General features: G+C 31.1%; 4 protein-coding genes and 2 long non-coding RNA genes across 9 annotated transcripts in view; 5 read left to right on the plus strand and 1 right to left on the minus strand.

Annotated features, from left to right (window-relative positions):
* LOC108735273 (protein bunched, class 1/class 3/D/E isoforms) overlaps positions 1–5,399 on the plus strand; it is an 8,052-nt gene extending 2,653 nt beyond the window's left edge. The window contains exon 3 of the mRNA XM_018467166.2: positions 3,181–5,399. Within this exon, the coding sequence (XP_018322668.1) occupies positions 3,181–3,420 (240 nt within the window). The 3' untranslated portion in view covers positions 3,421–5,399. The remainder of the gene's footprint in view (positions 1–3,180) is intronic.
* A 161-nt stretch (positions 5,400–5,560) lies between these two features.
* LOC108735271 (tyrosine-protein kinase CSK) lies at positions 5,561–8,858 on the minus strand. 4 transcript variants are annotated; one of them, XM_018467163.2, is made up of 10 exons: positions 8,777–8,858; positions 8,321–8,409; positions 7,957–8,133; positions 7,703–7,905; positions 7,271–7,634; positions 7,090–7,208; positions 6,660–7,020; positions 6,515–6,601; positions 6,323–6,415; positions 5,561–6,106 (listed from the first exon to the last, which is right to left on the minus strand). In XM_018467163.2, exons 2-10 carry the CDS (start codon positions 8,357–8,359, stop codon positions 6,023–6,025), a joined length of 1,527 nt encoding a protein of 508 aa, XP_018322665.1. In that variant the 5' UTR covers positions 8,360–8,409; positions 8,777–8,858; the 3' UTR covers positions 5,561–6,022. The 4 variants fall into 4 exon arrangements, with proteins under 4 accessions (XP_018322665.1, XP_018322667.1, XP_018322664.1 ...); XM_018467165.2 differs by having other exon boundaries at positions 7,957–8,097; positions 8,733–8,852; XM_018467162.2 differs by having other exon boundaries at positions 8,733–8,852.
* Positions 8,859–9,080: 222 nt separating this feature from the next.
* On the plus strand, positions 9,081–14,186 carry LOC108735303 (probable DNA mismatch repair protein Msh6). The gene is made up of 16 exons (XM_018467217.1): positions 9,081–9,480; positions 9,534–10,120; positions 10,178–10,450; positions 10,872–11,009; positions 11,082–11,289; positions 11,376–11,637; positions 11,709–11,864; positions 11,919–12,076; positions 12,145–12,233; positions 12,294–12,449; positions 12,498–12,641; positions 12,695–12,786; positions 12,843–12,969; positions 13,022–13,204; positions 13,258–13,587; positions 13,800–14,186. The coding sequence occupies exons 1-16, from the start codon at positions 9,333–9,335 to the stop codon at positions 14,052–14,054; spliced, it is 3,306 nt and encodes a 1,101-aa protein (XP_018322719.1). The 5' UTR covers positions 9,081–9,332; the 3' UTR covers positions 14,055–14,186.
* Positions 14,187–14,514: 328 nt separating this feature from the next.
* LOC108735212 (40S ribosomal protein S6) lies at positions 14,515–16,209 on the plus strand. Its single transcript, XM_018467054.1, has 5 exons — positions 14,515–14,625; positions 14,914–15,118; positions 15,177–15,322; positions 15,395–15,598; positions 15,943–16,209. The coding sequence occupies exons 1-5, from the start codon at positions 14,620–14,622 to the stop codon at positions 16,126–16,128; spliced, it is 747 nt and encodes a 248-aa protein (XP_018322556.1). The 5' UTR covers positions 14,515–14,619; the 3' UTR covers positions 16,129–16,209.
* Positions 16,210–16,495: 286 nt separating this feature from the next.
* Positions 16,496–17,519, plus strand: LOC112905559. The gene is made up of 3 exons (XR_003231885.1): positions 16,496–16,600; positions 16,695–16,806; positions 17,330–17,519. It is a non-coding gene; the product is annotated as an uncharacterized LOC112905559 (long non-coding RNA).
* A 1,663-nt stretch (positions 17,520–19,182) lies between these two features.
* LOC108735308 lies at positions 19,183–22,465 on the plus strand. The gene is made up of 3 exons (XR_003231884.1): positions 19,183–19,383; positions 21,489–21,665; positions 21,897–22,465. It is a non-coding gene; the product is annotated as an uncharacterized LOC108735308 (long non-coding RNA).
* Positions 22,466–26,300: the final 3,835 nt, after the last annotated feature.

A 26,300-nucleotide genomic window follows, 5' to 3' on the forward strand; every position in this document is an offset into this window, starting at 1 on the left:
TTATAAATTACTAATCATTCTCGCAATGACAATTAGGTACAATTTTTGTAAAAATATGTACTTTTAAATCTTTTTATTTTGTTTGCAATTCTGTGTTCTTCGCAAATGCAGAAAAATTGTTATTAAAGCAAGAATAAAAATCAGGGAAATATATATATTATATGTGAAAGCCAGGAATTACCAGGGAACCTCCAAATCGAAAATCATTTCTGTATTCACTGGCTTCAGTTTGGAATTGACAAGAAGGTACATATTTTTAGTTTCGAAATAAATTGAAGTCTCTTATTTTATGGGTTCTTCGAAGTCCCAAGAAAAATGCGAATAATTCGCAACATACGAATGTAAAGGTCTTTTAAAAACCATATAATAGTGACCTGAATTTATAACTTGTCCTGCAGAAATGTGACAAAACGGCCTTCAACAACTGGAGCAAACGTGATCTTTTAATACGTTTGGATCTCAGTTATAAATATCAAAGATAACTAACTAGTGAAAAATGCATGCTGCAGGGCTATTATTGCATTATGTACATTTTCACTTGTAATTATTACTTATGGGCTGCAATTTAATCTAGAAACAGTTATATAACCTTCTCTCACAACGCCTTATAAAATGCGCATGTGTCTGTGCTTAATTTTTAAGGATACTTAAATGTTGTCTTTATACATATTTGCTAAAACATTTCTCTAGTATTAATATATCATAAAAACATCATTCTTAAGATCTAATAAAAAGAAGACTGAATGGGAATTTTTTAGGTACACAAGTTTTATTTGATATTAATTTTGTTTGTAGAAAGTATCTGATACCAAATTTTTGAATGCAGATTATTATTATTTCTACCGATAAAGTGTTGTTATTGTCTATAAAACAGATGAAGTAATTCAAACGTTTATTTAAACGAAAATATAATATGTTTTCCTTTTCAATCAGTAATTAAATTACATACCAATTTGACCGGCATTTCTGTTCTCTGTTCAGTATTTGAAACCTTTTTTTTCAAAACTGCCGATGTGAAATATAAAACGGTAATTTATGCAATGACTATCACTAATGTTATATAATGTTGCCATTTATATTTGTGTTAGTGTCCAATGAGAAATTCAATTTATTTATGCCGATCACATACGTTGATCCCAATAACTCATTATGCCAAAATTAGGCCTTCAAGAACCCGGTTGTTCGATATTTTTATTCTTGCTTATAACACCTCGGGACATCTAAATTTAGTTCTTAATCACCTTCTGATAGTAAGACGTTTAGCTAAAGATATACGCCAGTGGCTAGTTAAAATCCGAACGTAGGGATATTCGATTATTTACATTTGAATGTTCGGTTAATTTAAGACAGTTTTCAGAGAAACTGTGTTTGGTGAAGTTTTTTCCGTACCTGTATATGCATATAGTTTAAAAGTGTTTGAACTCTGTCTATATAGGGTGTTTATAATACAATGGTACGTGATAGATAAGTTAATTTTTTGCAAAAACATGCTTTTTGGCTTAATTTTTCGAACATTTTAAAAGCATTCGTAGAAACTATTTTTTTTTTCTTCTGAATGTTACTGTCAATAAAAATTTGTATTTCATTTTAGTTGCTAACATAGTAAACAAGGACAACAAATTTTAATTGCCTAAGGTAAAATATTAAGCAATATAGATAGAAACGCACTTCCTACAGTTTGTAGGTGTAAATGTTGCAAAATCAACAACATTCGATAAGCAAAATAACAAAAAGTAAAACGTTTCTAAATCAGTTTTAGTGGCTCAGAAATAGAGAAAAAAGTTAATATTGTGAAAACAAGCAAGTAAACAAAAAATATTTTCGAGTTGTTTAACAAAATTCCATTTTAGAAGTATTTGTTTAGTTTCATAAATAATTATCATATGGCCACTCAAGGCAAATGAAAGTAAGGGATTTAATCTTAATAATTCTTTTAGACATTCATTTAATCGTCTCAGCAAAAGAATGGAATCATTTTTCAGTTGTTATTGAACGAATCAAATTTTTGGTCCAGTTTATTTTTAAATCATCTTTTATAAATTACATTTAAAATTACGTATTTTAAAAGGGACTGTTTACATAAGTATCCCAGCACTTGCTTGGTGTGTCTGGAAATGGTTTTGTTGGCGCATGAATCAATACAATGAGTCTTTTGACCTAACCCGCAGTCTCCTAATTGTATTATATCGTGATAAGCATTAAATTACAGGTAAACCATGTATATCATTGTAATTATTATCGTGCGTAATTTTGTTCAATCTTTACTCTTTACAGTACACGATGTGTCTCAAAACTGAGGTATATAGGCAGATATTCAGTACGACTTCAAAATAAAAAATTACAATTTATTTAATCAGACAATTATTACTTAATCACTTTTTTATTAGTAGGTAAACTCATTTGAATTAAATATACAACATTGTAAACAAAAGGTAATATAGTTGTGAGATAACATTTTCATTTCAAGTACCAATTACTGTTAAAAAAAACACGTGATATCTCATACAATTATTATTTTTATTAGTTTATTATCGAAAAGTTATTTTCATATAAACTACTGATGTAGTTGTAATATATGTACAATGTGTACGTACTGGACAATCAAAAGAAATGAACATGAATGAAATAACGTAAACCTAAGGATTAATTTAAAGTACTACACGTACTTTAGGTATATGGTTTCAAAATAAAAAATCCCTTGCAAACGATTTCGTTCATGCGCCCTGCTAGCAAGTCCCGTTTTACCATCGAAATCATCGATAAACATTTTTCTTCTGCTCATGTTTTAGAATTGAAATAATTAAACAATTTTCAACAAAATATATATAGAAGAAATTATGAGTGCTGTCAGCACAGGGAAAAGCAGTATTACGTAGTTAGTATCAGCAATTTCTTATGCTGAAGTATACGATGTGTTGCATACGTATTTACAGATAATTCCTTTAAACTTAATTTTTCAAACAATTTTTAACACAAAGAAAGTGATTATACAAATTTCTCGCAATAAGTTATTTAAAACCTTTTGGGCATGTTTTCAAAATTTACCTTTACGTTTTAGGTACCTACGTACTTAACTGCAGTAATATTGGTAATAATAATTGTAATATAAAAATAAATATAAAGTAAAATTTTATGGTTACTGTTTGCTCCGTTTTTTAAATGCAATATTTTCTGTTGCAGGACTTGGTGAAGAGTCACCTGATGTATACGGTACGTGAAGAGGTGGACGTTCTTAAAGAAAAAATAGTAGAACTGATGGATCGCATTAACCAATTAGAAATAGAAAATAATTATTTGAAGGCTAATGTATCTCCTGAAGTTTTAACGGCATTGAACAACGGCGCTGCACGAGTCCTGGCCGAGAAGGAAGCAGACAAATCCAAAGAAGAGGAAAATGATGGGCAAACACGTGAACAGTAAATTGAAGTGGTTTACTCTCAACAAAAAAAGGTTAACAAAACAAATATTGGTTATTGTTTTGTTTGTTTAAAGGGTTTTTTTTCATTATTGTTTTTTTTTGTAATGGGAACTAATTAATGTCATTATCAACTGTCTTAAAATGAACATGACAGATCCTGTAGGTATATGTGTAATATCTAAATTTGAAACCTCTTGTAGCGGGTTGGTTTTAAAAATTTCTGTATATCCAAAGGTTAATGGAAGCATAGTGATGCATTTTTCAATAAAAATACGTATTTAATGATTAAAATAACATTCTTGAACGGTTTCCATTAATCTTAAAAAACAGTATGAATAATTACTATTCATGTTTAGTTGTCGTGATCAATGTCAATGGCCGTTCATTCGTTACCAAGTTATAATTTTTCATAATTACAGAAAAATTAATCGTAAATAAAAAAAAAATGTGTGAATGTTATCGTGTAACCGCTGACCATATCAAAGCATAGGAAGTAAGACTAAAACTAGAAAGTTATGACTGCAAGGTGCTACCAAATGTGATGATGTAAACGATTAGAGTAAAATTTAGGTTAGTGTTTGACTTCCTGAACTGCTCTGGTATGGTATCAAATAAAAATTCTGCTGGTAAAAAATACCATTACATTTTTCTTTTTCGTTATTAGATCTTAAAGACTGTAGGTTGGTACAAACGATCGGCATTATTTCTCCAAAACAGGTAGCTGAGAGAAAAGTTTGGCCTTTCACTGGTAGTATATCAAGTTATGACAAAATATCGCCATCTACTGATATTTACTACTAACTGCAGTGTCAGCATAATAAGAACTTGCTGCTCAGTCACTTATAAAATTTCCTTTTCTTTTTTTGGCATTCTTTAAATAATAGAATGTATATTTAAAATACAAAACTAAAGATATTATTAATGCGTAAAGGTCAAAAATATCTCGTAAAGTGGGGAGTGTGAATCATCATACTCGCCTTATTTTTTTTTTTTAAAATGTGTAATGCCCATCGTTTAACAACAAATTTTTCCAATTAACAGGGGCAGAAGTCCTATTTTATTTACTTTAGTGTAGAACTAACCCACAAGGCTGTGCTAAATACTTTAGTAGTAACAAAATAATAGTACGAATAAATTTCGTACAGTTATTTTGATTAAAACATATTTATGCAGTTAAAGGTAATCATTTTGATTATCTGTTCACTGTTTTAATTTCAACTTCAATTTTTCAGAGAAGTTCAAATATCAGCTGTTGTTTGCAACCAAATAAGCTTAATGCTTTTGTAGTCTTTTAACTCTCAATTACCCCCATTAAAAGGCTACATTGATCCTATTCATCAACAATAAATTTCTTGTTCTAATTTATTCTTAAAGTAAAAAAAATTAAGTTGCTATAAAACATTGCAACAAAACTGCATACATTTGTATTTGTGATCTAGAAAAGCAACTATTTTATGAAAGTATTAAAGGGTAATATATCCTTTTTCTTTTTCATTTAAGAAGCATAATGTGATTTTTGTTCGTTTTAGTTATTATAATCGTTTAGTTTCTCATATTTACGTACATTCCACATTGTTCAGTTCGTTTTACTTTCCAAGTGTTTTATCGTCATTTTAAGACTTGGAATTAAAAAGAAAAAGGGTGATACAACTGTCGAAGTAATTTCTGATGTTTAAATAATATTGGAAATAATAGTAAGGTAGTGGTTTCACTCTGAAATAATCACTGTTAATCTAATAAGAGCTTCATTATCATTATTTTATGCTAAGACTTTATCAAATTAATTAAGAGTTGATATATAACCTTCTCTTATCATTAGATTAGTACTCATTTATTTTTTTTTTGTATATTATAGTTTTAGAGTTTATAATTGTTACTGTGTTTCGTGCCATACTCCCGTATGGTTTACAAGTTTTTTCACTTGTAATCAGTTGTTCTTTGTTCAGAGTTTCTAATAAAATATAAAATGCATTATAATTAACTATTGTCCCTATAAGTCTTAATTCAAAGAACATAATCCTCTCTTCCTTAAATTGTTTCTACAGTGAAACCACCTTTACAATGGTTAATTTGCAAATAAAAAATCGAGGTGTATTTTAAAACTGAAAATCTTTTTTGTATTTAAATTGCAGACAGAAAACACTTTATCAAAATCAAAATTTATTTTAACAAAATAACATTATAAAAAAAATTATAATGGACAGTCATATTCCACACAATCAATCAACAAATTTGTGAAATTCACAACTAAAACATGTCAAGAGCTGCTTCATTTGACAAACTTTATAGCCACACAACGCATACGACAATTCATTACAAAAAAGAAGAAAAACTTAAGTACGATGTATTTTGTGAACAAAATGTCTAAAAAAACCCTTCGAAAATTAGTAAGTAGAAACAGTACGGAATACTAATTAACAATATAAAAATGTTTCGTGTTCTACCTGTAGTAAAAAACTGGAATTATAAGATATGTGTTGACGATTATTATTTTTGGCATGTATGATGAATGAAGATTCACAGTACAGATATTACAACTTAACTCTCCTCTAAATGTTACAATATACGCGAAATTTCGACTGCAAATGTACATGGACAACTAACTTACACTGTGGTCAACTTCAACTGTTGTAATTTCGATTTTACTTCTTTAAATGTAGGACGATTGTCGGGGTTTAAATCCCAAGCCTGAAACAATTGCACAAATTTTAATATTAATTGAATAAGTGTATAAAGAACAAAAACACAAAATAATAATTTTACATAGTTTAATAAGATAAGTCTTTAAATTGCCTAATAAACAAGTAGTACTGAAGTAGAAATTTTGCTCTCTTTAATATCTTAATTATGTACTAGACTTTATACTTCTTTTATTAAAAAGTAAAATTTAAAGGATTGATTTACCTGTCGCATAATTTCATATACTTCAGGGGGACAACCTTCTGGGGCTTCCATTTTATAGCCTTTTTCCACGTGCTTAACGACATCGACAAGCGGCTGAAAATAAAATAATTTATTATTAAATTTCTCTTTAGTTTTATGATGTTTATAACAGAAAAATATTGTAGATGAAAGAGTAAGTATAACTAAACTTACTATTCGAGGATATGGGACCCTACCAAATGAGTATATTTCCCAAAGAAGAATTCCAAAACTCCACATATCACTCTTGTTGGAAAATTTCTACCGAAGACAAACAGTTAAGTAAAAAACAGCAATTTTTAATTGAATAATAACGTACATTTTGCTTTAGAGCTTCTGGCGCAGTCCATTTGATTGGAAGCTTTGCTGATTCTAAGCAAGTATTTTTCTCCGTTCTTGCCAATCCGAAATCGGAAACTTTAGCTACACCATTTTCAGCGATGAGAACGTTCCTAGCTGCCAAATCTCTATGAACTACGTGCATCCTTTCCAAATATTCCATCCCTGCGCTTGTATCGAACGCAAAATTGATTTGATCCCTTTTCGTGACATGCTGACGACCCCTTGATCTCAGGTAATCCACTAAACTACCCTTACTCATGTATTCGGTCACTAATAGAACTTGATCCACTCTTCTAACTACACCCAGTAAATTAACCAAATTTTCGTGATGTAACGACCTATATAATTATCAGAAATAAAATCGTCGAGTTAAAAAGTTAAAATAATGAAACAAGGTACTTGCTTACTTCATTAATATTGCCTCAGCCTCACTGGAATCCTTCAGAACTTTTACCGCAACTTTTTGTTTTTTCCATTTCCCGAGCATGACCTCGCCAAATTCTCCTTTACCAATAGGTTCACAAATCTAAAACCAAAACAGCTTTTAATATAAAACATTTATCGTTGATAAATGCCGAGTTATTTTACCTCAAGTTCATTTTCTTGTATAACAAACAGATCATTATCATGACAATTTTGGACGGTTTCTTTCAATAGAAGTTTACTTCCACTTTCCTTAGGTAAACATTTAACTAACTTTGTACATAAACCATCAGCATCCAATTGATAATGTTCAATTAACTTTTCCAAATTTTCAAAAAACTCCTCATCATCAATTGTCAAATTTCTGTCATGGTACTTAATCCTATAATGTTCAACTTTGCTCTGGTAACAAACACACAGAGTATAATCACCAGGGAAATTTGTTGATTCACGAACAAGGAATAAACCGTCTATTCTTGGTTGCAAAAGTTGTTCTGCTTGCTCCCTTGATATTTTTCCATGAAACCATCTAACAAGAAAATCCATACAGAAAATTAACAGTTGCAAAAATAGTCATAATTGTTTAAAAATACTTACGGCATTGAATTCCATTTAATTTCCAACCTGGATGTAGGGCTGTGAACTCTGTTAATGTTAACATCATGCGTGTTATTACCCATGTGGTTTTTAATACTACAGTCAGTGTTTAAATTCATTATATTCTGTGACTTCATAACTAAATTGCATTCATTCATAAGAAGGTTGTCCTGAGGTGATAAAGTTTTTTGTGTAGGATTTGCCTGTAAAAATACCCCTATAACATCTACTTGTTATATTAAAACCATAACTACCCAATAATCTGGAAGAATGCGAGTACTTGATTCATTTGTTCCAATAGAATCACTAGGATTATTTCTTTTGATTCCTCTAGCAGGAACAGTTGGTGGAACTCCTGGCAGTGAGGTAGCTCCTGACCATTGATTAGGAGGCTCCTGAAAAGGACCCACAACTGCTACAGGCTGATAACGCTGCAAATGTGACACTTGTATACAAACTTAGTATCACATATTTGCAATGTAATTACCATTTTAAATTTTACAAAACACAACACTTTTATAAATAAGTCTATCATTTTAATGATATAAGACATATGAAATATAATTACACATAGAAAATGATAGTATTACGTTACTGTTTGATAATTCTAATACATACCTGAGAAAGAGACGGATTATGGAGATTCTGACTTGTCATGCTGTTAAACTATTTCTTCTCAGGTCTTTTCGATAATGCCATAGTTTAACCTGAAATATTTAATGTTAATATCACTTGCAATGCACTTGTCCACTGGACAATAACAAGTCGAAATTTAAATGTTGAAAACAACACACACATACTGCACATTAAAAAAGCACTAACTGAAAATTTGCATTAAACATAAGCAATAAAGCGTGAATTATACACTACACATTCATTGCCATCCAGAAAATTATAAACGCAAACTGAATAATCAGAGGCAATTACACTGAAAACACAATTTAGTGTAATCATATAATTCGAGTTAAATGACCCATAAATATTTTCTCAAATTGCGGAACGATGAAAAACCGAAAACTGTATATTATACCTTTAACATACGTGCACTAAAATACAAAATTTAAAAATATTTACATTAAACAGAATAAAACTTATGTATATTTTAACAACTTTTTAAACGTCAGTCTTTACTCTGTCCACCATTTTCTGATTTTACGCAGTAGGTAATGAAGTTTTCTGTTTTTGTGTATGACTTGTTTTTATTTATTTATCTTTTTATTACAAATAAAAAGTACTATAACTGAGTAGTAATACAATTAATAAATTTAAAATTAGCTCCTTAATTTAAAAGTTGTGTTCATTATATATTTTTTTTCTTTTTCCTTTTCAGATCGATAATGTGTTTAATAAAATGTAATCACATTTTACTTTCTTTTATGACTTAGAAAAATTCTCAGTTTTAATAGAAACATTAAACCAAATATATCTTTAGCGCGATATAATTGTAAATACTTTTAAATGTGCCTGTAAAGCTGAATGAACTTCTTCCAGGGTATTATATTTGTTTAAAATTGAGTGTCTATGGTAAACTAGTACACTTGATTTGAATCTTTGAACGTACTCAAACGCGGGAATTGCTTGTTGTCTTCATGTCAGTTAAATTGAGTGGATATTAATCATTTAAAAAATAATGTCGAAAAGGAATAGCATCGGTAATCAGCGCAATACACTTTTTAATTACTTTCAGTCACCTAAAAACAAGTCCCAACAGAAAGAAGAAAGTCCAAAACCTATTCAATCCACTTCTAACCTTAAAGAGGAAGAAAAAGAGAATAATGGTAAGTCGAATAAATATAGAATAAGTTTAATTTAATTTTGATACTTTTTAAAGATTCAATTGATAACAGTCCACTACTAGTTAAAAAAAAGAGGAATCGTGTTGTTAATGACTCAGATACTGAAGGAGATGGCTCTCCGAAACGTAGCATTGAAAAACCAGTGAAGAAACTTAAACTTGATCAAAGTGAAGAAGATGACGAAGGTAGTGGTGTTGATGATGAAGATGACAGCTCAAAGAGACTAAAGAAATTTAAGTTTCAAAAGTCAGAAGATAATGCTGAAGGGAGAAATGTTTCTTCTATTTCATCACAGAAACCTAGTAAGGTATCTACCTGTGTTGATGTTGGCAAAAGCTTTGAAAAAAACGGAAGTTGGTTACATAACCGTTTGGAATTCCTAAAACCAGAAAAAATTCGTGATGCTAAAAAACGTCGACCAGATCATCCTGATTATGATCCAAAGACATTACATGTACCTGAAGAATTCCTTAATTCTCAAACACCAGCTCATCGCCAGTGGTGGATTATGAAAGGTTCACATTTTGATTGTGTTCTTTTCTTTAAAGTTGGAAAATTTTATGAATTATATCATATGGATGCAGTAGTTGGTGTCAATTACTTAGGATTTTCTTATATGAAGGTAAATTGTATTTTTAGATATTAGATATAAGAATTCCCAAAATGTAATTTCTTTTAGAATGAATTTGCCCATTCTGGTTTTCCTGAAAGTGCATATGGAAGAATGGCAAGTACATTGGTGGAAAATGGATTTAAAGTTGCAAGGATTGAACAAACAGAGACACCTGAAATGATGGCCCAACGATGTAAAAGTATAAAACCTACAAAGTTTGATAAGGTTGTTAGCAGAGAAATTTGCCAAATATCTACCAGAGGCACATGTGTTTATGGTCCACAGAATACAGATGCCAGACAAGCTATGCCATGCTATATGATTGCAATTGTGATGAGAGTAAGAATAATGAAATATTTTATAATTTATCTTTGCAAAAAGTATCTAAGATGTCTAATGACTTATGATTAAGCAGGCCTTCCACTTAATGCAACAAAAAGAAATGCTGTTTAATCTGTAAATAAACATAAACACATGATAATTTATGAATTGGTATATGAAGGTACTAGCTAATGTTTTAAAACTCGAATTTTGCAATAAATGAAGTTAATAGTTTTGGGATTCAAATCAATGAATTATTCATATATTATTTAAAATAATTACCTTTGTCTTGAAAACTTAAAATTAGTATGTTGGTTCTGTTAGTATAAAATAAACTTAATATTAGCTTTTTATCCATCTGATTCAGCATTTAAGCTTCAATTTTAGTTGATAGTTATAACAGTAAATAAATTTATTCTTCCAACTTTATTATTTACAGGATTTGCCTAATTGCCAAAAACGCTTTGGAATTAGTTTTGTTGATACTTCAATAGGTGTTTTTCATATAAGTGAGTTTGATGATGACAAACATTGCTCACGATTCTTGGCATTGCTTGCTCAACATCCCCCTGGCTTGGTAAGTTAAACTTTAAAATAAAAGTAATATTAATGTGCGTTTTACTTTTTATTTTTAATTTTTTTTTTTCAGATTTTGACTGAACGTGGAAATCTGAACTTAAAAGATTTGGAATTGTTGAAACGAACAATCGGGAATGTACGGCACGATATTCTTACTCCAGAATCTCAGTTTTATAGTGCCCAAACAACTATAAAAAATCTCTCATGTGGTCCATACTTTTTAAACAACTCTGGTGAACTGGAATGGCCATCAGCATTCAATGAATTAATATCAGATGGTGATAAAATTATTGTTGTTATTATAAACACTTTTTGGTATTGACATATAAAATGTTACATTTGCTTTACTAGTGTCTACTTTTAGGAACATCTAAATTAGAATATGAATTAGGTTTAAAGGCTTTAGGAGCATGCATGTGGTATTTAAAGGATTCTCAACTTGACATACAAGTTTTATCCCTCAAGAAGTTTCAAATTTACAGACCAGTTGATTTAAATAATGATAAAAACATACAACGCGACTTTATGGTTATTGATGCTGTTACCATTGAAAATCTAAAACTTCTTGGAGGTCAGTGTTCACTGCAGAAAGTTATAGATCATTGTGAAACAGCTTTTGGAAAAAGGTAACTGAAATTACTCTAGTTTACTACTTTCTTTAATAACTTTAATTGTTTGTTTAAATTTGACAAAATAGATTGATGCAACAGTGGATCTGTCGGCCTCTTTGCAACGTGGAGAAAATAATTGAACGTCAAAAAGCGGTGAGTGAATTGGTACATAAGGGAGAGATGCTTCAAAGTGCAAGAGCTATTTTAAAACGTTTACCTGACTTAGAAAGACAGTTAGCAAAGTAAGTATTTAAGTAAGAAATCATAAGCATTTAATATACAATGATAAAATTTAGGATTCATACATTTGGAAATAAATATTATGCTGAAAACCATCCTGACAGTAGAGCAATTTTTTATGAGTCACAAACGTATACTAAGCGTCGAATACTTGATCTCGTTGATACCATAAATGGATTTGATAAAGCTCGAGCAATTTCAGAAATTTTTAAGGGTTAGTAGATGTAGACCTATATCTTTTTCGTTTTTTTTTTTTTTTTAATAGAAATTATTCATTTTTAGATTGCGAATCTAGATTCCTAAGGAAACTAACTCAACATCCTCCAAAGGGAATGTTTATTGACTTATCAGAAGCCATTCAATTCTTTGTAGTAAGTAAAAAATAATTTACATGCATTGTTTGTTCTATACGTGTAATTTCTTGACTCTAGAATGCAGTAGACCTAGAGGAAGCGAAAAAGGAAGGTAAAATAATTCCTCAAAGTGGTGTAGACAAAGATTTTGACAATGTTAATGATGAAATATCAAATTTAAATAAACAACTGAAAAAATATTTAAAGAAACAAGAGGATTTTTTTGGTTGTTCTGTAAGTAAATTAAGTACTGCATAATTGTGTTTGAAACGTAGTTTTCAGATTCATTATTTTGGAACTGACAAAAAGCGCTTTCAATTAGAAATTCCCGAAAGCCGAAGTCATAAAGTCACATCGGAATATATGTTTGAGGGAGCAAGAAAAGGAAAAAATGCTGTTAAACGCTATTCTACTCTAGTTACAAAAGTAAATAGTACTTCTATGAATTACATTTTTAATAGTGACGATGTATTTTTTAGAAATTTTTAGCAGACATGTTAAAATTAGAAGCAGAGAGATCTAAAATTATTCAAGATTTAAATCGACGTATTTTTGAAAAATTTAGCTGCAGGTAAACTATAATTACAAATTATTAAGTTTTTAAGTTGTTACTTTTCAACTTTAAAGGCAGGAGTCATGGGAGCAGATTATCCATTGTCTAACAACTTTAGATGCCATTTGCTCTTTAGCAGAGTTTGCAAGAAGTTACTCAGAAGAGACATGTGTACCTAATGTACTTCCATTTTCTGAAAAGGTAAGAAGGTAAAAACAGCTTGAATATAATAATTTCGTTATCCCTTTCACAGCCCTACATAAAAATTAAAAATGGACGGCATCCTTGTATTAACAATGTTGAAAACTTTGTTCCCAATGATATTGAATTAGGAACAAAAGACCACCCATGCGTTTTACTTCTTACGGGCCCAAACATGGGAGGTAAATCTACATTAATGAGACAAACTGCTGTTATAATGATCCTAGCCCAAATGGTATTGTTTAGTATTATTTTTTCTTCATTAATTCATAGCAATTGTTATGATAGGGAAGTTTTGTTCCGGCTTCATCGTGTGAAATGACGGTGGTAGACAGAATATTCACCCGTTTAGGGGCCCAAGATAATATCCTTCAAGGCCAGTCTACATTTTTCGTTGAATTATCTGAAGCTTCAGCTATTCTTCAACATGCAACTGTAAATTCATTCGCTCTTATCGATGAATTGGGGCGCGGAACATCCACCCACGACGGTGCAGCAGTTGCAACAGCTTACGTTCGCAAACTAGTTGATATAAATTGCCGCACTGTCTTCTCAACTCATTATCACACCTTGGTGGATCATTATAGTACAAGATTTGATGTACAGTTGGGACACATGGTAAATTTCATTATATGTTAACTTCTATTAAAAAATACGTGAATATCTTATGAATGTGCAAATTAATAGTAACATACTGTTTAATCTCCTTTATTTCATTCAATTATTTAATTTTGAAATTTACATCTTTTAATTACAATTTTGAGGCGCTGTATTAATTTTAGTAAATGCTGCTATACTTGTTTTCACTAAGAAATTATATTTTATTTCAGGCATGTATGGTTGAAAATGAAGGAGATGTTATTGAGGAGACAGTTACTTTCTTGTATAAAATGATGAAAGGGCAGTGTCCGAAATCTTACGGTTTTAATGTAGCTAAGTTAGCAGGCTTGCCCCAGAGTATACTTATCAGGGCTCATGCAGTGGCCCTTGATTTTGAAAATACAACCAAACAGCGGTTATTATGCTCTAAAATTGTAGGGTCAGATGCCAACTCTATAAGGTCAGTATTATTACAAGTAAAATAAATCTCAATATTTTATTTTTACGAATCTTAAAAGATTTTCGGTACATTTTCATACGTTCAGTAGGTATAGCCGCACTTTTGTTACCATATTTTTGTAGCGCTTTTTGTTTAAAAATACAATTATCAGTAGATATTTTTTTTTCTCCTACACAAAATCCTTTCCCTGTTTTAAAAATTTTTTTGGATTTAAAGATTTTGAAGATTCATTTGTATTTCTTTCCTTAGTTTCAGTAAAGTGAAAGATGGAATATAGAAGTAATAGTTTATTATATATTTTAACCTGCCATTGGGGCGTGTTCAAAAAAAGAATTTACTAATGAAAAAGCCCTGTATCTTCAAAATTTGGCGTGTAATTCTAGTCAATATCGGCAAATTTTAAATCTAGGGTATTTTAATATGATAAAATTGGCTCCCTAAGTCACCATATTATATCTGTCAAATGCTGAGTTTTTTCACAATCTTTGTTTTCTTGTCTACTGTCTATGATGTCTTTCTTATCTATGGATCTCTTTGGTAGATAGGTTAGAAGGTTCCAGGCGTTGCAGTTTTTAATGCACTCGTAAATCATGAAGGTGAGTGCTGATTTTTCTTAGTTTTAATATTAATTGCATTAAAATGAAATTATAATGCAGTAAGTAAAGCCTATTGTTTAATGTATCGAAATCGATTTGGTATTAAATGCTGTGATTGTTGTGATCTCGAAGGATAAAGTTTGACACTTGGTTTACATTGGGGTTATATAAACTGATGGTTTTCTTTTACTAATTTAAAGTGTTTACGTGTATATATGTTTTTCATTAATAAGGATCTGTTATAGCTACTTCCTGCGAACAGTTGGTTAATATAATTCCATTTTTTAGCTAAACGTGTCATTTCCTGCCACAGGATGCCAGAAATTGTTCGAGGTAGTGGACGAACACAAACTCCGAATCTTTTATGAGAAGCGTATGGGTGCAGAAATAGACGCTGATGCTTTAGGAGATGAATGGAAAGGCTATGTTTTACGTATCACTGGTGGTAATGACAAACAAGGTTTTCCTATGAAACAAGGTGTTTTAACTAACGGTACTTGTTTGTTCTAAATGAAGTTTTACTATTATGATTAATGCTTGTTACATTTAAGCCCGTGTTCGTTTGTTGTTGTCCAAGGGTCATTCATGTTATAGACCAAGACGTGATGGTGAAAGGAAACGTAAATCAGTACGTGGTTGCATAGTGGATGCAAATTTAAGTGTTATTTCACTGGTTATTGTGCGAAAGGGACAACAAGTTAGTGAATTGGTTTATGTTTATTTGTGAACTTTTTTAATGGCAGATTGTTTAATATTAATTTCATTGCAGGAAATCCCTGGTCTAACAGATACAACTGTTCCACGAAGATTGGGACCTAAAAGGGCCTCTAAAATCAGGAAATTATTCAATTTAAGTAAAGAAGATGATGTGCGTCAATTTGTTGTTAAAAGACCACTTCCTCAAAAAGAAGGCAAGAAACAAAGATTTAAGGCTCCAAAAATACAGAGATTGATTACTCCAGTTGTATTACAAGTAAGTTGATCACTTTTGCATGTATGATTAGTGTACTTATGTATACATTGTAAATCAGATCCCTAACAATTAATATTATGTACACATGAAATTTAAAATCAATAGTTTTCTTTTTACATATCCATGACTAGGCAGTTTCAGAATGCATTAATTCTGAAATGTTCAATAGCATGGTAAATGAAATGTACAATTTGGGTATTACAGTAACTAATTTAAATTTCCTATTTGATTATTGTTTCTCTATTGTACATACAGTTTAGTATACTAATTATGTATTAGAACATAACAAGTTAACTGCTTTATTTTTAAGAAAACCACAATTGAATGATCTAATTGCTTTTCAGCGCAAACGTCATCGTTTGGCCCTGAAAAAGAAACGCTGCTTGAGACGCAAGGAACAACAAGACAACTATGCTAAATTGTTAGCTCAGAGGAAGAAGGAATCAAAAGCACGAAGACAAGAAGAACTGAAGAGGCGTCGTTCCGCTAGTTTAAGAGACAGCAAATCGAGTTCACAGAGTGCTCCTTAAGAAGTATGTTTTGTATCTGCCAGCATTTGATACAAAAATGTTTAAAACATGTTTATAAAACAAAATAAATAATTGAAATCATTTTTGTTTCTGTGTTTTTACATTTTGTAATATAAATGCACATGCTATTCGTACATAAGGAAGTAATATCATGTCATCAAAAGTCATAATTATGATTTAAGTACATTACGAAACAATTATTTATGAAGTTGAAAGTTTACGAACACTTGTGAATAGCAGTTTTAGTTTTGTATCCCTGAACGCATCTATATATGTAAAGTTGTATACACAGCGGTTTTAGGTTTATATCCTTTGTATATCTATTATCTATGGTTTTAACTGCAATACCTAGTCTAGGTGCAATACAATTATTGTATTAACCTGTAACAACTGCGTTCGTATTATCTATTGTATAAAAGTTTTTGGTGTTGTTTATTGAGACATTTATTTCAACGATTTCAACTTAATCAATGTAAGAAATGATGCGTTAATGGTACTTATTTGTTTAATAACTTAGATAATGATTTTGCTATAATTTTTCTACATCTATAATTCATTTGTTACAGTAAGATATGGGGTCATGTCTGCACTCTCTAAGATTGTTTCCTGAAGCCCTACTTGATCTTTGTAGTCAGTCCAAAGGATTTAAAGAAGAATTCGCTCATTCATGGGAAAAAAGTAAGTTTATACATAGTTTTTTAAGTAATTTTTAATTCATATGCAGATCATATTGGAGATAATAAACTAATAATTTTTATGCTCATTTATATTAAGTAAATCTTTTACTTTTAATTTCATTATACATATAAAATTATTTCAATTACACATACCTATATGCTCGTTACATCTTTCCCTCTTATAACTTTTTCTTTTCGTACTACCCACATTTATTTCCTTTCTTTTCCATTCCTCCATGTACTCATGCCTTATCATCATCTCTTCAAGGTAAAAGATGCCTATAAAATAAAGCAAGAAATATTCGATGTATAAAATTCTAATTTTGCCGATGGCTAAAATTGAAATAAGTGAAAATTTATTGTTAAGAAATACACTGGGATGAAAAATGTGCTTTTGTTAATAATTGAAGGTTTAAGTAAATAAATATGATCTGCAGTTTTGAAAATTTTTGTAATTGATATATCTGTTTTTGTGTGTAATATTTATTTCATGTAAAGATTCCTAAAAGTATATTTGATTGCAGGAAATCCTTGATCTAAGGACATAAGTGTTACTTAAAAATTGGAATCTAAAAGGGCTTTGAAAATTTGAAATGATTCAGTCTACATAAAGGAGATAATGTACAACAACTTTTTGTAATACTTCTTCAGTAGGAGAGGAAGGAACAAAGTTGTGCGGCTCCAAAAATGAAGCTCATGATTACTTCAGCTGTGCTACAAGTAAGATCAAAAATTTTATTTGATTATTTTTTTGTTATTAATTAGTAGTATTCATTTTTTATCCCTAATAGTTTAGATTGGTAGTTCTCTTAAAATAGTAATTATTGCGGAAATGAAAAAAAATTATACCCAAACATTTTTCCAATTTTAAATTAATTTACATACATGAAATTACCACGTCAGGGCTTCGGTAGGATGACAAATTGAAAAAAAGTAAAACGTTAGAGAATTATAATCCACAGCTTTATTTCATATGTAAGGGATCAAGGTACTAGACTTGTAAGAAAGACTTCAAAAAGTATTCACATACAAGCACATACTTAATAGAGTATTTAAATACAAATATTTTTGAGTTATATTTAAGTATAAAAACGCAAATATATTGTTTTCTTAAATAGTTTGCTTGTAAATAGTATATTAAAAAAATCTGTTTNCCACAATTTCTAATGTACTCATACTACACAGGTGGCACCTTTATGAATTTCTTGCTGGTAACTTCAGATTTAAGAAAAACCTAACTGATTCTATTAATTTGTTTAACTTTAAAATGATTACTGAAGTGAAAGCGATAGGAATTGCCAGTTAAGTTAAGACTTATTTCAGAGTGGATCAGGAAGAAATTGAAGAAATTAAAGCTTTTTCCCTCCCCTTCAAGTTTAAACACCATTTCCATTATTTTTAATATTATGCCCTTTCCCCCTTTTTGCCTTCTTACTCCTTTTCTTATAGCTTTCCTTAAAAAAAAAATACTTTTGGGTGTTTCATTCCCATCAGCCAGTAATGCTGGTGGGCGGGCAGTCCTTCCGGACTACGCCGGAAGGTAGGGCGGAAGGCCCTCTTCAGCCTGCTTTCAGGAATCGTGTAAATGGGTAGGTGGTGGTTCTGGTGAGAAAGATCAGACGAACGAAATGAAGACAGAAGAGAATGAAAGATTATCTGTGGAATATTACTGCCTCAGCATTTGCCTAGGTGATCCAAAAAACAAAAACTTTTGGGTGTTTCATTCCCACCAGCCAGCAATGCTGGTGGGCGGGCAGTCCCTCCGGACTACGCCGGAAGGTAGGGCGGTGGCCCTCTTCAGCCTGCTTTCAGGAATCGTGGGTGGGTGGTGGTTCGGGTGAGAAAGTTGAGACGGGCACGAAATGAAGACAGAAGAGAATGAAAGATTGTCTGTGGAATATAACTGCCCCAGCATTTGCCTAAGTGATCCAAGGAAACCACAGAAAAACTTGGACCAAGGCAGACGGACCCGGAATCGAACCGGCGTCCTCCCGAATGCTAAGCAATGATCTAAACCTCTAGGCCATACCGCTCGGTGGTGATCCAAATAGAGCCGCACCTTTACCATCTACTCCTAAGAGATCTTTAAATTCACACCCTCATCTTTACTTTTAATACCTTCTTCTATCACATGACTTAAATTCTCTTTTCCTCTTCCACACATTCTGCGTCTTCTCTCTATTGACTACCTATGGAATTGTTTCGATCTGGCGAGTTTCTCATTTTTTAGATAACTATTAATCTCCATGTATAGAGTTCTTAACAGCGTGAGTGTCGTCTGTTTTTCAATTTAAAATTAATCATACATACAATTTAGACATCTTTTAGAAGTGAGTTAGTTTAATATGAAATATTATTCTGAAAATTCATTTTTGAATTTTCAACCCACTACAAACTACCTTAAAAGTAATTATTTTTTTGTTCTTTTCTACAGATTAGCTAACCAATAAGACAGATTAGGGAATGATCTGGACCCTAGCAATGAGGACATGGGATGTATTCACTGGTATCCTTTCTGAATTTGGTTTGCTTTCCACACTTGTAAACCTTGGAACGATACATTCTACAGCTAATTCAGGTAATAATGCACAGTTAAATTAATATAAAATGCACTTTATTAATCTGTTGTCAATTGGGTTAACATAATACCTAGGATGACGAGCATATGTTACTTCTTTGTATAATACCGTTAGATTGTCCATTATTTAGTTGATGATGTAGGTAATTGCAAACTTGAGTTTGTTCAAAAATCCAGTTTTTGATAAGTAAAGGAACTCAGAATTCTTACTGGAGCCTGGCGCCCAGAATACTTTGCAGTAAAGTGGGTTGCCTATATAAGGACGAGTAATATCTAAAACCATACGTATTTTAAATTCAAATTATCATGGTACCAGTAATTTGCTTTATTTAAACACTGTTATTTTTTAAATTTTTCACATTTACAAAAAAATTATTTACAACTATCACATGCAATGTGCCCTCTTATCTTTAACTGCCTCAGCAAATTCAATTTTTTACCTTAAATACAATACTAATTTTATAAACTTATCCTACGAAAAGTAATGTTTAACATGAAAAAAAAAAGAAAATGAAAATATTTACTTATCATCCTATAGTATACATACAAATTTCCCTGCCTTATTCTCCCATTTTTTTTGTATTTAAACACTACACCCCTCCCTTTTATCACCTAAGCTGAACCCGTTCTTTTTTTTTATTATATTGATATCCTTACAATCATCCAAATCTTTGCTTTCCTCACATCCTCCCAGCACATGCATCATTGTTTCATCTCCCCTTTCACATATCCTACATATCATTTGTTCTTCTTTCATCCAATACTTACATTTTCTAGATTCATTTCCTACTCTAAACCTTGCAAATACGTCCACTTCCTTCATTCTATTCAGATAGTCTGGCAAACAGTCTCCCTGCCAATGCTACCATACCAACGCCTTTAGACATTCCACATATCTCGACTTGTCAATACTTCTTATGTCTTTTGCCCTTATCATCTCTTCACATCTTATTCTCACCATTTCCTCAACACATACCCCCATTCGGCCTCATTCATTCAATAGCTCCTGAGTCAAATTTAAATCGTCTAATGCACCATCCCTTTCTTTATCATCATACTTCTAACCGTCAAATCAAACAACCTTTTTCTTCTAATCCAAGCGTTCCTGCATAATCTATGCCCTATTCCCCATATACATCCTAACAAGGCGTTTGCTTTTGCCTTGTTGCGTATCTATATGTATTTTATTATTGTTGTTCTCTCCCATAACATATCCTAGACATATATATTTTTTAACCTTTTCTGTCTCTTCCCCCTTTCCACCTAATTATCTTTTTTTCTTTTCCATTTCTACCTCTTACTTCTCTAAATTCCATGTGCATAGTCTTACTAACATTTCCTTATTTACTGATGTCATTCTCTAAATCACTTAGGTATATTTTAAACAGTTATTAACTCAACTTACAACCTTGCCTTACACTTATTTCCATCCAAATTTCCTTGTCTCCCACCCGTATGCATAATACATTCTAAGTGTTTTTTTTTCCTTTTGTGATATGAGCAATAGTCTATCGTATCATCTATGTCATCTTTTGGTTTTCTTTAAACAACAGAATGCAATTAATTGACTTTGCATTATGTATACGTATACAAAGTACACATTATGTCATCTTTTGGTACAAAATAACTACAAATTGTAGTTAGTTAGTTACCTAATAACTTTATAAAAGCTTAAAATTTTGAATAATCAATATACATCAAGGTTATTAATAATTCGGGCATAGGAGAATTAAACCACAGAAACTGTTTGTTAATATTACTATATATAATTACTAGAAAAACTTAATTGTGTGCAATGTTTTTAAAAATAACAATAAGGTAGTTCTAAAATGTTATAGTGCAATTAGCTAGTTTCTTAATTTCGTTTGTTTAATGTTTAAAAATGTCCGTTTGGTCGAATTTTATTATACCCAAAGATGCATATATGTCTTTAAAAGTTGTGATCAGGCGATGGAACTTGCACGAAGAAAAACGGAAATAAATTGAATTCTGTAAAACGGGGATGAAACCAAGCACGCGATTGGTTACAGCGCCGCAGACATCGAATTTATTTACTTAATACTTAATTATATCTGAACATTTTTTCATAAGATTTCATTTTACAGGAACATTAGAAGAACTCCAGATACCATTAAATTATGAAATTATGGAGCATTGGTTGTATTAGTCCTCATTTGCCCTGAAAGTAGCTGTGCCCATGGTTCTAAAGAAAGCATGAAAGTGCCTTTTTTTCATTGGGAAGGAAGACAGTGTGCTGGAAAAGGATTTATGACAATGAACTAGTATGTAACAGTATCAGTTTAAAACAGTAAATGATATCTTTAGATAACTTCAATTTCTTAGACATTTTTAATTTGCTTCAATAGACAACTTTTAAACAACGTTTCAGAAATGGCAGAAGCAGAATTAATGTGGAACAGATCTTCCCATTAGTGTGCATGTTACTGATTTATACTGATTTATTCGATTTAAAAATGGTAATTAATTACTTTTTCTTGCCTGTTTCTATATAGATTGTTGTCCCACAAATGAGAAGGAATTGCAGTTAATTTTGGTGCTACTAAAACAACCGATGCTTTTGACGTTGTAACATTATGCAGTTAATTTTTACCGTGACTATGGGAGGCAATTGGAAATTAATTAATTTGGATGCAACCGGAACAACAAATTATCTGCAGTGGTATCCCTCCTAGATTTGGTTGGTTTGCTGATCACACTGGCAGACTTTAGAACGCCACTTTCTACAATTAATTAAGGTGAGAATACATGACTTAATCAATATTAATTACTCTTTATTAATCTGTTATGAAATTTCTGTTAACAGTTAGCTATTGTCAACAGTATAAGTTGAGGTTATTGTGCATCAATATCACTTGACAGTTATTTTCCACAGAATAAATTGATATTTATCATTGATGTATGTATGGAGCTTATCTATCTATGGATTTTCGTTTTAACCTTTTTCTGTTGTCTATGTCGTAAATTAACGTGTTATTTGCGTTAATCTATGTCGTGATCTATGGTTGTGATGTAAAATGGCGTAAAGTTGTTGTTTGTTTATTTTTTAATTCAGCTATTTTACTTGCTTTTTGGTGCGTTTTTATGTGTGTTTCTTAATTATAAGTGTAATTAATATGTTTTTTTGTCCATTTCTGCAGGTTGTGTAATAAATGGGAGAGAATTAATGTTCAGTTTGGTTATACTGAAACAGCCCATGTCTACATGGATGTGGACTTTCCTGGATTATATTCTTGATTTCCTGTTTCGTCTTCGCCTTGTAACATCATGCAGTTCATTTTCAACCCATGAGCGAGTACAATTAGATATTTATTTGTATTCCACTGAAATAAGTAAATATCTGGTACAGTATTCCTCCTGGAGTTGGTTTATTTTTCACACCTGTAATTGTTGAAACGTTACGTTCTATAATCAATTAAGGTGAGCATACTTGATATAATTAATTTTAATTGCTCTTTACTAATCTGTTTGCCACCGTATCTGTTTCAGATCGACGTTGGAGAAGACAAAGATGACCCAGTAGTTGAAATAGTTCTTTATCTTGCATGCTCTACCTAGTAGAATTCATTAAGTTCGTTTTATTCAAATTAATTTTTTATTTTGCATGTTTTTGTGTAGTTTCTTATAGTTTATTTGATTTAGTTTTTATTTTGCATGCTTATTTTTTTTCTTTTTTTTGAAGTAATTGTTGATTGTAGATTCTTTTGTTTTTTTTTTGTATGTAGTAGTAGTGTTGTGTAGTGTAGTAGTAGCACTAACTCGTTTAGTAGTTGTAGTGTAGTCTAACATGTCTCTTGCTTACCTCTTCGCTTAGCTTACTGCATATTCTTACTAAATTGCTTTGCATTTACCCTACGAGTTCTACATGATTCAACGTTTCGTTATCGTGTGTGTTTCTTCTCACCCTTGTGGAATTAGGGAGGGCCTCCCCGAACGACTTCCCTTGGGCTTAGCTATTTAGTTGATCTTAAAAGTGTCTTATACACTTTTCGCGAGTCTACTCTAGCGTTACTTCCTTTCAGACAGGGTACAGTGGGTTATCTGGAATAGGAGCAATAGGCGACTGCCCAGCTTGCCTTGGCGAAATCTGTCCGATCTTCTCTACCAAANATCTGAAATCTAGCAGATTCTAGCAAGAAATCATCCAATGATCTCAAAGGAGCAAATTCAAATTCGCCAGATACTTTTGCTTTACTCATTTTACTTTATTTATGAAATGAAAACACAACGTAAATTTAGAAAAAGGCACTTTTCAAGCTGACTTCTGACTTAATATTTTATATATAACTAGTAGAAGGTTATGTTATGTTTTCAACCATAGGTAATAGATACACAAGCTTTTCAACTAACCATCATAGATATACGTTCGAATAATTATTATACATCAAGGTTATTAATAATTCGGACATAGGAGAATTAAACCACAGAAACTGTTTGTTAATATTACTATATATAATTACTAGAAAAACTTAATTGTGTGCAATGTTTTTAAAAATAACAATAAGGTAGTTCTAAAATGTTATACTGCAATTAGCTAGTTTCTTAATTTCGTTTGTTTAATGTTTAAAAATGTCCGTTTGGTCGAATTTTATTATACCCAAAGATGCATATATGTCTTTAAAAGTTGTGATCAGGCGATGGAACTTGCACGAAGAAAAACGGAAATAAATTGAATTCTGTAAAACGGGGATGAAACCAAGCACGCGATTGGTTACAGCGCCGCAGACATCGAATTTATTTACTTAATACTTAATTATATCTGAACATTTTTTCATAAGATTTCATTTTACAGGAACATTAGAAGAACTCCAGATACCATTAAATTATGAAATTATGGAGCATTGGTTGTATTAGTCCTCATTTGCCCTGGAAAGTAGCTGTGCCCATAGTTCTAAAGAAAGCATGAAAGTGCCTTTTTTTCATTGGGAAGGAAGACAGTGTGCTGGAAAAGGATTTATGACAATGAACTAGTATGTAGAAGTGAGTTAGTTTAATATGAAATATTATTCTGAAAATTCATTTTTGAATTTTCAACCCACTACAAACTACCTTAAAAGTAATTATTTTTTTGTTCTTTTCTACAGATTAGCTAACCAATAAGACAGATTAGGGAATGATCTGGACCCTAGCAATGAGNACACTACACAACACTACTACTACATACAAAAAAAAAAACAAAAGAATCTAAATCAACAATTTACTTCAAAAAAAAGAAAAAAAATAAGCATGCAAAATAAAAACTAAATCAAATTAATTATAAGTACAAAAAAACAAAAAAAAACATGCAAAATAAAAACTGAACTTGAATAAAACGAACTTAATGAATTCTACTAGATAGAGCATGCAAGATAAAGAACTATTTCAACTACTGGGTCATCTTTGTCTTCTCCAACGTCGATCTGAAACAGATACGGTGGCAAACAGATTATTAAAGAGCAATTAAAATTAATTATATCAAGTATCCTTACCTTAATTAATTATAGAGCGTAACATTCCAAAGTTTACAGGTGTGAAAATTAAACCAACTCAAGGAGGAATACTGTAGCAGAGAATTTCTTATTTCAGTGGAATTCAAATAAATATCCAGTTCCACTTGCTCATGGGTCGAAAATTAACTGCATGATGTTACAAGGCGAAGACGAAACAGCAAATCAAGAATATAATTCAGGAAAGACCACACCCATGTAGACATGGGCTGTTTCAGTATAACCAAACTGAACATTAATTCTCTCATTTATTGTATAACTTGCAGAAATGGACAAAAAAACATATTAATTACACTCATAATTAGAAACACAAATAAAAACGCACCAAAAAGAAAGTAAAATAGCTGAATTAAAAAATAAACAAACAACTTTACGCCATTTTACATCACAACCATAGATCACGACATAGATTAACGTCAAATAACTAGACGTCAATTTACAACATAGACAACAGAAAAAGGTTAAAAAGAAAATCCATAGATAGATAAACTTCATAGATAGATAACCACGATAGATAAACTCTATAGATACACCAATGATAAATATCAATTTATTCTGTGGAAAATAAAAACTGTCAAGTGATACTGATGCATAATAACCTCAATTTATGCTGTTGACAATAGCTAAGTGTTACCAGAAATTTCATAACAGATTAATAAAGAGTAATTAATATTGATCAAGTCAAGTATTCTCACCTTCATTAATTGTAGAAAGTGGCGTTCTGAAGTCTCCCAGTGTGATGGGTAAATCAACCAAATCTAATAGGGATACTACCGCAGATAATTTCTTGTTCCGGTTGCATCCAAATTAATTAATTTCCAATTGCCTCCCATTGTTACGGCAAAAATTAACTGCATAATGTTGCAAGGTGAAGACGTCAAAAGCATCGGTTGTTTTAGTAGCACCAAAATTGACTGCAATTCCTTCTCATTTGTGGGACAATCTATATAGAAACAGGCAAGAAAAAAATAATTAATGATCATTTTTAAATCAAATAAATCAGTAACATCTGTTCCACATTAATTCTACTTCTGCCATTTCTGAAACGTTTAAAAGTTGTCTATTGAAACAAGTTACAAATGTCTAAGAAATTGAAGTTATTTAAAGATATCATTTACTATTTTTAACTGATACTGTTACATACCAGTTCATTGTCATAAATTCTTTTTTCAGCACACTGTCTTCATTCGCAATGGAAAAAAGGCACTTTCGTGCTTTCTTTAGAACCATGGGCACAGCTACTTTCCGGGACAAATGAGGACTAGTACAACCAATGCTCCAAAATTTCATACCTTAATGGTATCCGGAATTCTTCTGATGTTCCTGTAAAATGAAATCTGATGAAAAAGTGTTCAGATGTAATTAATCAAGTATTAAGTAAATAATGTGCACAATACATTGTTAAAGTAATGC

This window comes from Agrilus planipennis, unplaced genomic scaffold, assembly GCF_000699045.2.
Source record: "Agrilus planipennis isolate EAB-ADULT unplaced genomic scaffold, Apla_2.0 scaffold15, whole genome shotgun sequence".
Taxonomy (NCBI): Eukaryota; Metazoa; Arthropoda; class Insecta; order Coleoptera; family Buprestidae; genus Agrilus; species Agrilus planipennis.